Consider the following 15,102-nt stretch of genomic DNA (forward strand, 5'->3'; position numbering starts at 1 on the left):
TTGAGACGTGCGTACTGCATTGTTTTGAAGAGGCTGTGTCAAAATGAGTGAGTGTGAAAGTTCTCTCTCACCATTCTTCTGGGAAATTTGTTTTAAGTTTCCTACTTAAAACTCGCTGCTATGCTGCTTCTAGGAAAGGGTAGTTGAAGATAGGGAGTTGTGGTGAGGCAGCAATAAATTTCCAGTTTATTTCCTTGTCAAATTCAGCTGATTTAACATCAGGAGCCCTGAAAAATCAAGGTGATATGATGAATGTTTGAGTGCTAACGTTAGCTTATTGAATGCTCTTAGTGTAACAGGTAGCACACAAAAATGAGAAGACAACATTATATTTGATCCAAAGCATAAATCCAGACAGCATCTGTCCAGAGACAACACTAGCATAGAATTACTTTTTTCCACATTTACATTTTAAAATGGAAATAAATTTTGGTTTTAAGGAAGGAGAATAGGGCAGAAGTGGTCATCTTCAGGTGCAGAAATGGAGAGAATTTCAAATGTAGAGTGATGTTTCTCTGACTTGTGACTAGTCAAGTTTGACAAGGGTTTGGCGGGGGTGGGAGGAGAGTAGAGGAATTCTGTATGACTTCCAGGTGGTCTTCCCCAAGAAATCAAAATGACCAAATGAAGATTGCTATCTCCAGAATAGGGACTGTTTGTTTGGCTGCAGAAACTTGGAATGAAAAAACTTGGAACCTGCTGCTGCCCTGAGTGGTTGTTTTTTCCAGATAGGCAGGAGCCAGCGCTTGCTTGCTAAAAGAAAGTGCATCAGGCCTGCTCCACTTGAGAGGTGTGTGTTAAGGGCGATTCAGCTTCTAAAGTGTGTCATTCTTTGAAACAAATCTGAGTGGGAAACTGAGGATAGAAAGGGGAGTCATTCCTTGCCCAAGGTCAGTCAAGGTTCTGTGATGCAAGAGAGAATATTTGGCAGTAATTCTTTGTTACCCTGTTTCCAAGTTTCTAGTGGGAAGTCTTCCAAAACAAATCTAGTCCAATGGTCTAAATGCCTTATTTTGTAGTTTACTTTCTGTGTTGCTGCCTTTGAATTAGAGTTAATGAATTTCCTACTTCTGTCACAACAGACTTACTTAGAAGGCAACCACAGAGTTCTCCTAAAGTTTTCTTCAGCAAGACACTACTGCTCCCTGCTCTCTGTATGGCCCTGTTCATTTGACTGAATGGTAGAGGTAAAAGGAAGTTTTTAGAAGGTTCTTACCTATTTTCCTGCTCTAAGATAATGTGAAATACATTTGAATTTAATTCAAAATGCTGATAGGAATCCTGGCTTGGACCTCTTTGGAGAAGAGGGGTAGACTTTGCTGTAGACAGGACAGTCAAAAGAAAAGAAGAGATCAAATAGAGGAGCTCATCAAATACAGCTGTCTCTGGGAGAAAGAGCTGGGTTGGGCCCAAGAGCCTCCTCCTGTGTAAGGCACATCTGTCCTTTCCAGCACTATCTTCAAAAGTCATAGAAGGAAAGGTGGACATCTTGGTTTTCCTACAGGTGTTTTAGTGGAGACCATATAATCTCTATGTAGCTGTTTTCAAGCTCTCAGAATTAATTATTTTTTTCTAAGTGCTGTAAAGAAAGAAATACTTGGTTTGCTGAAGATGTAAAAATCATGACAATGGTGAAAACTCTTTGAGCAGTTGGTCTTGCAGAGTAGTCAAAGATGATGGATAGCATCTCGATGCAGAGAAAGAAACTGGTTTTAGAGAAGGCAGGAAGTAGAGGTAGAAGCTTTTAATTATGTTCAATGCACAGGCATAATCTAGGCCTATACACGTCTCTCAATTCTCAGTTAATTTGATGTCAATATAAGGTTTGTACAGCAACAGGAATTGATTTTTCTTTTTCTTGTTCCTCCAAAGCTCTTGTCATGATAATTATTTGTTCACTATCTTTTCTCACATTCAGACATCACTTTGGGAAAATACAGTCTCCTTGAGGATCAGCACACTTTCTATTATTTCTAAATGTTTTCCATCCATTCACTGTTTTTTTTTTTTTTTCAACCCTATTTTAGCATCTTGTGTCCTCTCTTCAAACAGTAACTCCCATTTCACTTTTTGTCTCTTTCCTCACCTTCAGTTTCATCAGCTAAAATAATTCGCAGTAGAAAGTTCTGTGCTGACACATTGCTGTCATCACCAAGCTTTACATGGTTTATACTACCACGAAATGAATGGTATTGGTCATGGGGAGGCATGCTGCTTGGAAGCATTTTCAGGCTCAAGGCTTTCTAGCCTATTCTAAAAGTGAAATCTGTATCAGCTAATCTTGCAAATACAAATTATATAAAATCTCTCATATTTGGGACAACTCAAAGCATATGTATAAGTAAACTTTCTTAAATGTGGTTTTACATTTTGCAGTGTCTAGGTATGTCATGCAGGCCAGAAACATGTCACATGGTCTGGATCTAGCTTATGGGTTCCTCCTGGGTAAAGTGAATCTAGTCTGTTTAAATTTCACTGGATTTTGAGACCATCACCAGAATTGAACTGTTTGCCACATCCTGGTTGAATGTCCCACCCATGAGGCCTTTGGCTTTTCTAGGGTCAGGACACTGCACACTGAAGTGTTCCTTTCCCTCTCCCCCAACCACTTCTAACGGTCTCTTTTATATCAGTAAAACTAATAATTTTCTTTTTTTTTTTCTTTTTAAAATTTATTAAACTTATCTTGTTTTCATATTATCTCAAGTTAAGGGCTCAAATGTAATTTTGTTTTTACTTTTAATTTGTGATATAAAGTACTTGGTGCGTTTTGATGTGAAGCGTAACTTGCTAATGAGACCATACCTGCTATTTGGGAGAGTTTGTGAGAAGATGTCAATATGATGACCACATTCTGAAGTAGTGATTTCTGCAAAGTGCTAAACGAATTCACATTGATCTTACAATACTGGAGGATCTAGCTTTTGTCTGCTGGTACACAGGAGGCCTCTTTCAGCTCCCAGTGGCTTTGACAGAAGTGTGAGCAGGCCCCAACTATACTACAGACCTATTTCCATAGGTTCTACATGTACATGTTTCAATTAGTGCATGTTACAGCGCCATTTTTGGTGCTTCTGTAGTGGTATTAGACATCACAATTTCATATGACTTTTCTCCTTTTACTGTGTGCCCCCGAGACCTGTGTTATTTTGACTTGTGAACACCCTGGGAGGCCATTTCTCTCATGGCAGTGCAGCTTCTGTCTGGAGTATTGACCTTCCCAGACCTACAAATCATATTTTTTATGTAACCACGTGGATTTCATTTATATCCCTATTGAAGAGTCTTAGCTTGACTGTAGGAAGACTTTCCACATACAGAGTGGTCGTCTTTGATCATCCTTGTTGCCTTTCATTCAACCTTTTTCAGTTCTGCTCTAGGGGAGGTTATTACATGTAGGATAGTTTTATACAATAGCATAGTGATGGTCTCCGCTTTGGTCTCTATTCCTTTCCAAATACTCCTGAGCAGAGCATACTTCTGTGGGTAAAGTTTATTTTCTGCTACCGAACAGTGAGCTCGTATCTCCATGGTACTATCTATTCTAACATCAAGATCTTTCTCCTGGGTGGTAGTGATCTGTCTGGGGTCCATCACTGCATGTGTGAGGTTGGGACTGGCTACCCCGTATGTGCTCTGTTTCGCTTGCCATTTTGTTATCCAGTAATTCAGTCTCTAGTTCCTTGTTTCCCTCACTGGTACTACCTTGAATAACTTTGAGGCACCAGCAAAGTCTCACCTATCTGTTCATGCTGTTCCAGATCATAGATGAATACTGAACGGCACATCCCAGCACGGAGGCCTGCAGAACTGCACTGTGACCTATGGAAAGCTTACTCCTCCCACTTCCTATTTTTAGCCAGATGTTTGTCCATTGTAAGGACTTTCTTAGGCTGTGACTGCAAATGGTTCATATCACGGCAGCTCACCTCAGCTATAATTTCAAGGATGTATTATAAGACCACCTTAGAGAATGGACTTTCATGTTCTTTCACGTTTAACTGATACACTGTGGATGACTCATCAGTGAAAACACGTCATAAATAATAACATGATAAGAAAATCTTCAACTTTTCTATCTGGAGTGTAATCTGTTATGGATATTGGTCCCCAAATCCATCATTGCTTGTAATAGATGAAAAATGATTTGGTGTAATTCAACGTAGAGGTTCTGCTGGCATGCTGAATGAGTGACATGACAATGTCAGCTCACCAGGACCTCCAGATGGAGTTTCCTGTGCGTACTTTAACACATGCGTTTTATATATGTTTGAATCTACCTTATTTTCTTGTGTATACTTTAAGACATGTATTTTATAGATGTTTGAATATGGCTTATTTCTACATGTGACTTTTTTTTTATATTTCAGAAGTGTTTTGTACCTATGAAAAATGAGCAGAAACATTGGATAGCACTGCTGACACATAGCAAGTGCTGACTTCATTTCAGTGGGACACCTGGATTTCCTACAAGTTCTTACTGCCTGGAAGAGTAATTTAATAGGTTTTTATGAATAAAGGCAAATGTTTAGAAAATTTCTGCTTACCAAATGGGCTTTTCTCTTCCTGATGTAACTCAGGTGTAATGTCTTTGCTGAGACCTCTTTTGCTGGATGTCATCCCAACTATTCAACAGACTGCTGCTTTGGCTCTTGGGAGACTTGCCAATTACAACGATGACCTGGCAGAGGCAGTCGTGAAGGGAGACATTCTTCCACAGCTCTTGTGTTCATTGTCTGAGCAGAATGTAAGCCACCATTGTTTTCTTAAGTAATCGTTTTTTTAAACTATTGCACAGGGAAAGGGAAATCTTTCTGTATCAGCTATCTGCTGTTATTCTAATATAGCAGTAAATGTAGTGAAGTCAGAGAGAGCATGTATGTTTTGAACCCCCGAGAGATCAATGTGTACTGTATACCTAAGTTTTACTTCAAATAAACTTTACTTTAAAATATCATTTTACCTTTTAGTGCACTATAGGAAATATATTCATGGCACTGTTATGTTTTTAAAATGTTGAGTGATACTTTATAAAAGTCCCTCTTTAAAAATGAGACAATTTGAAAGCTGTGGTGATAACTGACTAGGATTTGTCGATACTACCAAACACTTAAAAAATACATATAAACCCCCCTGAACTTGTGTAATGAAATATTAAATATCTCCATACATAGCCTTTTGGAAATCTGTAGCATGAGAAATATCAAACCACTGGCACAGGAAAATACACTGAAAGGTTTTCATCTTTGTAGTTGTCAAAACCAAACGATGTGTAGTCACAGTTGCAATGAGAATAAATCTGGTGGTCTCTTTTTCTCCCTTCTCACCATTTTTCCTCAAGTTTTGCATATATTCCAGCTTTGATTTTCCAGTGATCCTAACCTAGATTAACAGAAATACTTTTAAATAAGGTTCCTAATAACTGGAAAAAGAAAGAGACAGCTGAGAGTTAAATGCATTGATATCACAGCCATACTTGGGTTGCAGTTTTGATTTATTAGATTTAGGAGAAGTAGGATTTCAATGGAAATATGTTTTGGAAAACTATATATTTTAATTTGCAATCTTTTGAGGAAAACATAAATGTAAGTACTCACTGCATATTTTTTTGTGCATATAGGTCATTGCCTATACAATTAATCTTAAAAAAAAAAAAAATAAAGAAAAGCTAAAGAAAAACCTTGATGTCGAGATACTGGTATAGTATGGAAAGAAAGTTAAGGTTTTAGTTAGACAAGTTTATAACCATTTTGGTCCTTTTATTTCTATTTTTAAGGGAAGAAGTGGAACAAAACGTTATCCTCTCTTTTGGTTTGGAAACTACCCCCCTGCTACAACTGAAAGCCCTCACTAAATTAGCTTGAGTACCCTGATTTATCTCTTCCATGTTACTGCCCATGCTGTCGTTACATTGAGATGGCTGTAATTCAGAATCACTTGGGGCAGCAGCAAGATTAGTGTGAGGTCATGGAAAGCCTACTATGCCTTGGTGACTGAGGGCAAGTGAAGGAAACTCATTATCCAGTTCATGCAGAGTTTAGCAATGCGTGCAGTTTGTTACTTCCCATAGGCAAAAAAAACCCCACCCAGATACATTTCCATTCCACTCACTCTTCATGTATCAAAATCTATTTTAAGGAGCAGATTCTTTGAGCACACAATAAATACTGATTCTACTGATTTATGGAGAACAGATACAGGGTCACATCCCAGATCAATGTTTTGTCAATTAAACTGAGCAAAACACGGTTTTACAGTGTGTTCTGACTGTGCCTGTGAATATGGTTTGTAAATAAATGTGTTTTGAATAATAAAAACAAAGAAATGTTTTTCTTTGCCAGGAGCATAATTACTTAACAGAAATAACATACCCATATTTGCACAGACATAGACTGGTGTGAACAGCTATAGCTCCATTGGGTTCAGCAGAACTTAACGGTGACTTACATTACCTAGGGATTTGACTATTTGTCTGTACTTTCCCTTAACTTTTGTTCCCCCTAAATGATGTTTAATGCTTTGCTTGTAAATTATGTTTAATGTACTTGCTTGTAGGCCTTAACTTAGAAGACTGGATTTTTGGCATTAAGGAATTATATCAGTACCGGTAAACTAAGGAGGGTCAGGGCATGCATTTGAGCACTGGAAGATGACTGTGCTCTTTGATTGTTAACGTGCTCTGTGGTGTGGTTTTAGCTAATGCCAACCATCAATTCCTGCACATGGTTTAGGTGATAGCACAAGGTGGGGATGGTTTCCAATAGTATAGATGAGGCCATTGTGCTTTGAGGGATGAGGAGTTTAAGTGGATGGACGTGGTGTGCAGTGTCACTTTCCTTCAGGGCCAGGGAGTGGGCCTGGGTCCATTTTATTTCCTGTGAAGCCGTTGCAGATACTCCTCTATTGCCATACCTTAGTGCTTTAGATCAGACTTTTGAAGGTGTTTGGTTGCGCCTTACAGGATGCACAAAAGCACTCACGTGGTTCTTTGTTTCTCTGGACGTGATCCAAAAGGGATGTGGGCTTTGCATTAAGTTTTGGGTACCTTGACAGTAGGAAGCTAGCACTGTAAAGTGCCCAGGCTCCCTGTACAGAGCAGGGGAGAATCAAGCATCTTGGAATGAGATTAAAGCCAGCTGGCACACGGAGAGAGAGCCCTCTAGAGCTTGTCCGTAGGGATGGATGGTCTGTCAACTGCCAGGCTGGACAGCATACTCTGGGCACGTGGATGTAGCAGTACATTACTTGTGTCCCAAGGAATCTTGCACTCATTACTGCTTCATGAGAGAGAAGAACTGTCTTTCTCACAACTCGGTTGTCTCTGGCCAGAGTACTTTAACTGGGCTCTGAATTTTGAAACTGTAAGGCAGAGGAAGAAATTTAATCTTCAGCTTTCACATCCCAATGATACTTACGAAACTGCAGGAGGAGACTCAAAGGTGACTTTTGAGGGGAAGACTTTTAACTGTGCCTTTAGAAGAAACTGCAACCACCACTGCACTTTACATGGAACCCCATGATGTGTGCAGCATCATATGTTATATATATATGCTCAAAACATGTATTTGGCCCAGGACTGAGGGAGATGGGTAGAACTGACACAAGTGCTTGGATTTTGCTTGAACTTGTGGCAGAAGTGCCAAGGTGCTTAGTCCTGTTGAAAGTGAGCTGTTTCTGGGCACATGCAGGGGTAAAACTGCAGGCTGCCTGGTCAAAACCGAGGGTCATTCAGTGTTGGGTGTTTGGTGGGGTGGGTTTTCAGGATCTTAGCTGTGGGCTTAGGCAGTATTTAGGCATTTCAGGATTCAGATCCTAAAACCTTCTGTTGGATCTAATTCTGTGTCTCAGTTTCCTGTTTGTAAGTGTAAACAATGTGTTCTCATAGAGATATTGTGAGGGTGTATACATTAGAAATTGTGAAATATTGCAAGTGTCAGAGATGGGTAGAATTATTTTAGGAGCTTGCCCTGCATAACCTATGTAATATGGTTAAATATGTTAAGAGCTATTGGTTTTGCAGCTCTTATCATTCACTACTCGCTTAAACAGACTTATCTAGATTATTATCTTTTCCCCATATCCTCTTAGCCCTCTCATTTTTTTCCTGTTTGTTTATGCACTTACTGCAAATTTTATATCATGAGCTGTCTCAGAGAAGGTCTGTAAGTTCATTGTTTCTGTGATGTCTGGTGGTCCTGATCTGGATCTGTATGAGAGACTGCTGCTACTAAAAAAGTCTAATTTATGGATGTCTGTACTGTATTATGCTTTGAACTACTTAATGTTAGTAAAAGCTGTTTTTTTTTTCTTTTCTCCTGATTTGTATAGCGTTTCTACAAGAAAGCAGCTGCATTTGTGCTAAGAGCAGTTGGTAAACATTCTCCACAGCTAGCTCAGGCAGTAGTTCAGTGTGGAGCACTGGAAATGCTTGTGATTTGCTTGGAAGATTTTGACCCTGGAGTCAAAGAAGCTGCATCTTGGGCACTTGGGTATATTGCCCGACACAATTCAGGTAACAGGTTTCACAGGTGTTATCTTTCAGCTTAATGCTATGTGACAGTTACAATAAATTGCATTATTGTAATGTTCATAAATAGAACAAGATGCTGTTTCTTCTCTGTTATAAAATTTTAAATTTGGAATAAAAACCTACTCTAACTATACCCTTCTGACAATGCTGTACCTGTTGTGGGAAACTGGCATATCTGACACCAGCAGTGCCCAGTTACGAGAGGTGCTCTAAGAAGAGATGCATTAGGCCTGTGGCCAGGAAAAAACACTCTGCTTTATTCTCCATCGTGAAGAAATTTCAGAATCTTTATGTATTGTGTAACTGTTGCTGTGGAACAAAGTTTTTTTGCTTGACATTAGTTCTTATTTTATATACATAGTAAAATGGAGAAACCTAGGCAGAACCAAGTTTCATTCAGCTTACAGCAGTGCCTGCAGGATAAATGTGCCAAATTCATTGCACTGACTATATTATCATTAGCCAGCAGACCACACTATTTTCTGAGAGTCAGGAATAGATCCTAGGAATCCGATATCGAGCAGTTCACTGCTGTCTCACAAGCAGTTGTATAACTCACTGGCAGTGTCATGTTCCTATTTAAAAGCTGATCCACGTGGTTGATAATTCTTTTAGCAGCTATTTATATAGTTCAAGTAAAAGTTTAGAGCTATGAATCAAAGAACTGAGGGAAGAAACTGCTGGCTGGAAAGGGTGGGAGAAATCGCTTGTGTTCATATTGTTTAAAGTTAAACTTATTCTAGGATCATAACATTAACTCATGCATTTATGTTTGGTTTTGGCTCTAAAATGTACATAGACTGAGTTTGGAAGTGATTTTCTTTCTTTTTTTAATTGATATGGAGTGTTGGACTGTGGAAGGTATGGGAGATTTCCCCTTCCCACTTAGAGAGAGGGTTAACTTACTGGGACAGACTCCAAAGTTGTCAGCATCTTCCTAACAGACTGCTTTTTCTGGAGAACAAATTAATTCTTGGAGCACCTCTGTGGTAAAGATCTTCTTGGTCACCAGGTCTGAATCCCACCCTTGGTGGAAAATAATCGTTGCTTCTGTCTGAAAGATACTTAAGTGTCATTTGAAAGTGTTTGTTTGTATAAATGTGTGTAGTGTATCGAACACACCAAATTCCTTGTACAAATTTTTATTCCATGGTTATGAATTATTTATTCACTGACAGTGAATGGGTGCATGTCTCATGTCAAATTACACCAGCAATATTAACAGCATTTTCAGAAATCAGGTTGAAATTTTAAGTGCTACCAAGCTGCAAGCATCAGGACATAGACAGATCACTAGATGTAATCAGTTAAAAACCAGAACAAAACAAAAACCTGAAAAAAATTGTTGTTGTTCTGCTTGGCTACAGCCAATTTGGGGGATTTACCTTCCTCTATAACACAGTCACAGGAAGTCTCTAAAATGATTACTGAAAGTAGAGGAGTTATACTGAAAAAAGATCACTCTGTGCATGGTATGTTTCTTATACTCCTACAAGCATGCCTTTGGAACAGGATATTGTTGGAGATGGGATACAAAGATAGATGGACCTGTTCTTACCAACATCTGGTGTTTACTGTTTGAGAAACGCTGGATTAGACTCCCATGCTTGTGTTGACAAAATTTGGCAGTTAGGATTTTCTGTCATCGACTGTCTGTGAACACATATTGCAGCTTAAACTCTAAAAATAGTTGGGTGTGAAATGGTTTTCCCCACCCACAAAAAGTTTTTCAGTTTCAAAAATTGTTTCAGTTCCAAAGTGGGACAACATTAAAACAATTTTTTTTTCTCCCCTGAAAAGACGGGGGGGTAGGGAGGCTTATTTGCCCCAGCAAGAAAAGTTCAATAATTAGGGCATATGTCTGGGATGTACGTGGGAGACAGATTGAAGTCCTGATCTGTCTTAGGCAGGATGTGAACCGCTGTCTCCCTGAATGCAAGCAAAGGCTCCCAGCATTTGGCGATAACTGTTTGCAATGGGAGTATCTCTCTGCTTTTAATCAGAAATTCCATCCATGACCTGGTAAAGCTGCTCTCTAGGAACTGCGGTGTATGTTCCCATGAAAATACTTCCAATCTGAGAAATCAAGACTTCTCCCCCCGATGAAAACATACTCTGGTTAGCAAGTTCCCTACTGTCTTCATACAACAGTCTCTTAAAATGCAGTTCTTCTGTGAACAGATCTCTCCAGAAGACCTATGAGATTTTAGGTCAAGACAGATGTCTCATGAGATTTCAAGACACTAGAAATCTTGTCAGGTCAGATTCCAAAATTTAGGAACTTACTCCAAAATATACAGATCAGTGTGCTGTAATTTTGCCATTCATTATTTCTACTATTTGTGTTTGAAAAGAAGTGTAAAGTGTTCCGCATACCATCAAAATACCATCAGATCCATGAAAAGTATTTTGTAAATTCTTACTTATACTATATTCAATTACTTTTAAAATGCAAAATTCTAATGTTTGAGATATGCAAATAACTTAGCTTTCCATTTGCTTTGCCTACATAAAAGGTGTAATTTATTAATCATCTCTTACCTGCTTCAGCATATTGTAAATTGGTAGGAAAACAAAAATAAAAAACACTATTTATACTCAAGCATACTGCTGAGAGTGGAATTACGCTCATTTTCTGTCATACAGTGGCTCAGCTTGGAAGGGACCTCGGGAGGTCTCTAGTCCAGCTTCCTGCTCAAAGCAGGGTCAGCTACAAGCTTAGACCAGGTTCCTCAGCTCTTCAGTGATTTGAGTCTAGCAGTAACTTTGTCTTATTCCAGGATATAAGCTTGTCCTGTAATTAATGACCTCCAGCCTTCTCCTGATTAAAGGTTTTCCCACTGGTTCCAGTGGAATCTTTAGCTCTGTGGTTGTAGCAGTCTGCATAAACCTGTGATTTTGAAGTGCAGTCTTTGGACTCCTTGTGGGGATTAGAGTCTTCCTATGTGGCCATTACATGATCACACAGTCCTCAGAAAAATACAGTATTGGTGGTTGTTTTGGATAAAACCTGTTATTTCCTGTGGATGCACCTGCCACCACAGCAAGGTCTGTTTGAGAACCCTGGTCTGGTCTGAAACTTGCATTTGCTTCCAAGCAAAGAAGGTTTTGCTGCTGCTCTGCTATGTGAATATGACATTTTTTCAGAGCTGATTTTCCTTCTCTGGGGACTACCTGCACACTCACTTTCTCACCTTCATCTTTTCTCCCTAATCTTTTTTTTTTTAATCCATACTATTATTGCCAACATGTTAACATTAATATGGATTTTTTTTTGGTAACACCTTAAACCAGTTTAGATCAATCCTGTAAGACTTCCCATTGATTTCAGTGGGTATGTAGTCAGGATCTTACTGACTCTTCTTTGTTCACTTTCCACTCTTCCTGATCGCATAAACCCATGACTAGGCCTCAGCTTAGTTTGAATTAATTTCTTAGTCCCTGATGATTACTTTTGTATTGAGACAAATCTAATCTAGTACAACTTCTAGTTGAACTGGTGACATCTTAAACTCCAATGTCTGTCTTTATCGGTCTTTCTTCTACCTCCATGTCAGTCTGTCTTCATGTCTGCAGTATCTCCATTTGCTAAAATCTTCCTCATATTGTTCTGGACAAAAGTAACTAATTTATGGTGGGTTCTGAGTCTTGGCTCTCTTGTCTCTGAGCGTATGTAGAATAACATTTCCTACTTTCACTCACATAGGGAGAAGTCCTACTTTATCGTCATGTAGTTGGATAGGTTCCTTGAGCTGTGCCCCGAACTGAAGTTCCAAGCCCAGGGTTTTCGTAACTGTCTGTGGAATTAAATGATGTTCATAAATCAGTTTTTCCCTGCTGTCTTTCTCTTCTTCAGCTATTGGTCTTATCTTTGCCCTTATAGGGCAGTCTTGGCATAGTGTTCAGAAAAGTCTTTTTGTAATTTGTACCAGCTATTTTAATTTCTTTGACTGAATATTTGTTTTTAGAAATTTCTTCTTGACAACTGTATTTTGTCCTTTAACTCTTTCTCAGCCTTCATTTTTTTTTCACCTCTATGTTTTGTAATTGGATGGCAAAGTTTCATGAATCCTTTGGTGTATAGTCTGAATTAAAGATGTTCTACCAAGTGGGAAGGTTGATTTAGCCTCTTTTTGAGAAAAAAAGAATTACAATTATCATAGAATCATTAATACTCAGAATTGTAGTTTGGGGCTGTTTGCAGGGGAATGTGATGGGAAGATCTATATTTTCTTTTGTCCTTGCCTCAGCTTTCCTGTTTTTCTGACAGTCCATTTACTGCTTGTCTGTCTTTTGACACATGGTCCAGCCCTCCATGTGGTAAGTTATTAGCCATGAACCTTATAAACACCACTGGAAGAACAACCATTTAATTAACCATGACCAACAGTAACCATCAGTATTTAAATGATAGCAGCCTTCTAACAGCAAGAGCTGATCTAAATTGAATCGGATTTAGTTTCCTCTTTTAAAATAACTTTTATGGTTACTTCTGCATGCCTGGGCGTAGCTGTGACCTTAAAGTATTGCTCTTTCTCTCCCTACTTGAACTTAATGATTTCAGCTCACAAGGCATCAAAGAAACCCATTCTTCTAGTAGTATCCTGTCCTTCTTGACATGATTTTCCTGGTATTAGCATCTCCTAGCAGACTGTAGGCAATTGAGTTGGTTGCTCTGAAGTTGCTTCTGAGGCACAGTCGGATGGATTAATCTGGATTGTCGGTCACATCATGTATTTCACTTGGTCAGTGTACAGCATCAAAATACAATTTGAAAAAATCAAGTATGGCTTTTTCCATGAAAAGCTGAATGTAGCTTATGCCACTTATATTGATTAGTTAGTTTTCAGGTTTGTTTTCAGATACGTTTCAGGTACATTTCATTTCAAAGTTGTAAAACTAAAGGTAGAGCATTCGGGTTTTGTTGAAATCTTATGGTGTGTGTGTATTTGGAGGATGCACACTCTACATTTTCAGTCAAACAGTTATTTGAAAAGTGAACCTTGAAGGGTTAATTTTGTATTAGTTTAAAAATTACTGCATTATTTATTATAATTTTGTGAGGTAATATTTATAATTTCTTTAAAATATTATATCATAAAATAACATACAGTGTAAATATTTGACATCACATGTATTGGAGTGTGTGGCTATAATTCACTAATTGAAAACAAATCTGGTCGGGAACATTATTTGGGTCTTAACAACGTAATGATGACATGACTTACAGATTTCATGAAAAACTGTATTAGTCTATGTATATTTAATGAAGTATGCTATATTTTTCTTAGTATGAAAATCTCTTTATGGATGGACTATAAATCAAAAGCTAAGTTAGAGTCTTGAAATACAACAGCCATATGTTGCCATGGTACTATAAGTCAAGATAAATGTTAAAGATAATAATGGATATGCATAATAAGGTGTAGCAAAACTGAACTAAAAACCTAATAGATTATTGAATCCCCCATGATTTTTACCACTTTTTCAACACTATTTTAAAATAGCACGGCTTGGTTATAGTATAAATTTTGCTTCTGATATCCAGTAATTCTTATTTTAGGATTGTGATTAATGCTGCATACACAGAACTAATGAATTTCTAATAGTGTAATTTTTGTCCATGTCAGCTAATCATATGCTCAGATTTTTTTTTTATTTTTTATTTAAGTGCAGTTAGTTAAGGATATTGTACTGATCTCAGACACACAATATCCCACTGATGATATTTCTCATTTGTCTAATTGTGTATGATAACATTTTCATGTCATTAAAGTATAAATTCTGTCTTGTCCCATGTATGGTAGCAAAGCCTAGTTTTGATCAGCAGGTTCCATTTTTCCAGTCTTTTATGTAAGATAAATCTTTTATGTATGTTTTTTGTATTTCTGTTTTTGGCATTTGATCTATGCTAATATCTGCTTATCATTTAAAGAGGGTAAAATGCTCTCTAATTAGGTGGTTGGTAAAATTTTGGTACTTTGGCTTTCTGTGTTGTTGTTAGCCATGCATAAAATGCTTTCCTATTGATCAGTGTAGAATAGCCAGGGTTTAAACAGCTGACATCTGCTTACTTTAAAAAAAGAAAAAGAAAACAGAATAACAAACCATTTCAGCCTAATCTACCTCAAATGTGTGCATGTAAATGGGGGTCCATCTATTGACCTGCATTCTTTTCAGTTGTGGATTGGTCCACACGGTTTATGAAACCAGGAGGGCTGATTTGAAATGCAGATGTCGAGACAGTGAACTACACCCTCCCCTTTTTCCTTTGCTGTATCTGTCAGGGTGAAAAATGGCTTGCACAAGGGTCAGTCACCCATACTCACTTAATTACTTTCCTTGGACCTACAGAACTGTCACAAGCTGTGGTGGATGCAGGCGCTGTTCCTCTTTTAGTGCTCTGTATCCAGGAGCCAGAAATTGCTTTGAAAAGGATTGCTGCTTCAACTCTCAGTGATATTTCAAAGCATTCTCCAGAGTTAGCACAGACAGTAGTGGATGCAGGAGCTATCGCTCACTTAGCTCAGATGATCCTGAACCCTGATGCTAAACTGAAGGTACATTTAAAA

The 15,102-nt window shown here is 38.2% G+C and overlaps 1 protein-coding gene across 4 annotated transcripts in view; it reads left to right on the top strand.

The window, feature by feature from the left end:
- SPAG6 (sperm associated antigen 6) overlaps positions 1-15,102 on the top strand; it is a 48,444-nt gene that overhangs the window by 7,432 nt on the left and 25,910 nt on the right. For all 4 annotated transcript variants that reach the window (XR_011323303.1, XM_069776814.1, XM_069776823.1 and 1 more), the window contains 3 exons: positions 4,581-4,747; positions 8,329-8,512; positions 14,885-15,090. Coding sequence is in view for 3 of the 4 variants with exons in the window: in XM_069776823.1 (XP_069632924.1) it covers positions 4,581-4,747; positions 8,329-8,512; positions 14,885-15,090 (557 nt within the window). In the remaining variant the exon portion in view is untranslated. The remainder of the gene's footprint in view (positions 1-4,580; positions 4,748-8,328; positions 8,513-14,884; positions 15,091-15,102) is intronic.

The sequence above is a fragment of the Haliaeetus albicilla genome, chromosome 2, assembly GCF_947461875.1.
Source record: "Haliaeetus albicilla chromosome 2, bHalAlb1.1, whole genome shotgun sequence".
Taxonomy (NCBI): domain Eukaryota; kingdom Metazoa; phylum Chordata; class Aves; order Accipitriformes; family Accipitridae; genus Haliaeetus; species Haliaeetus albicilla.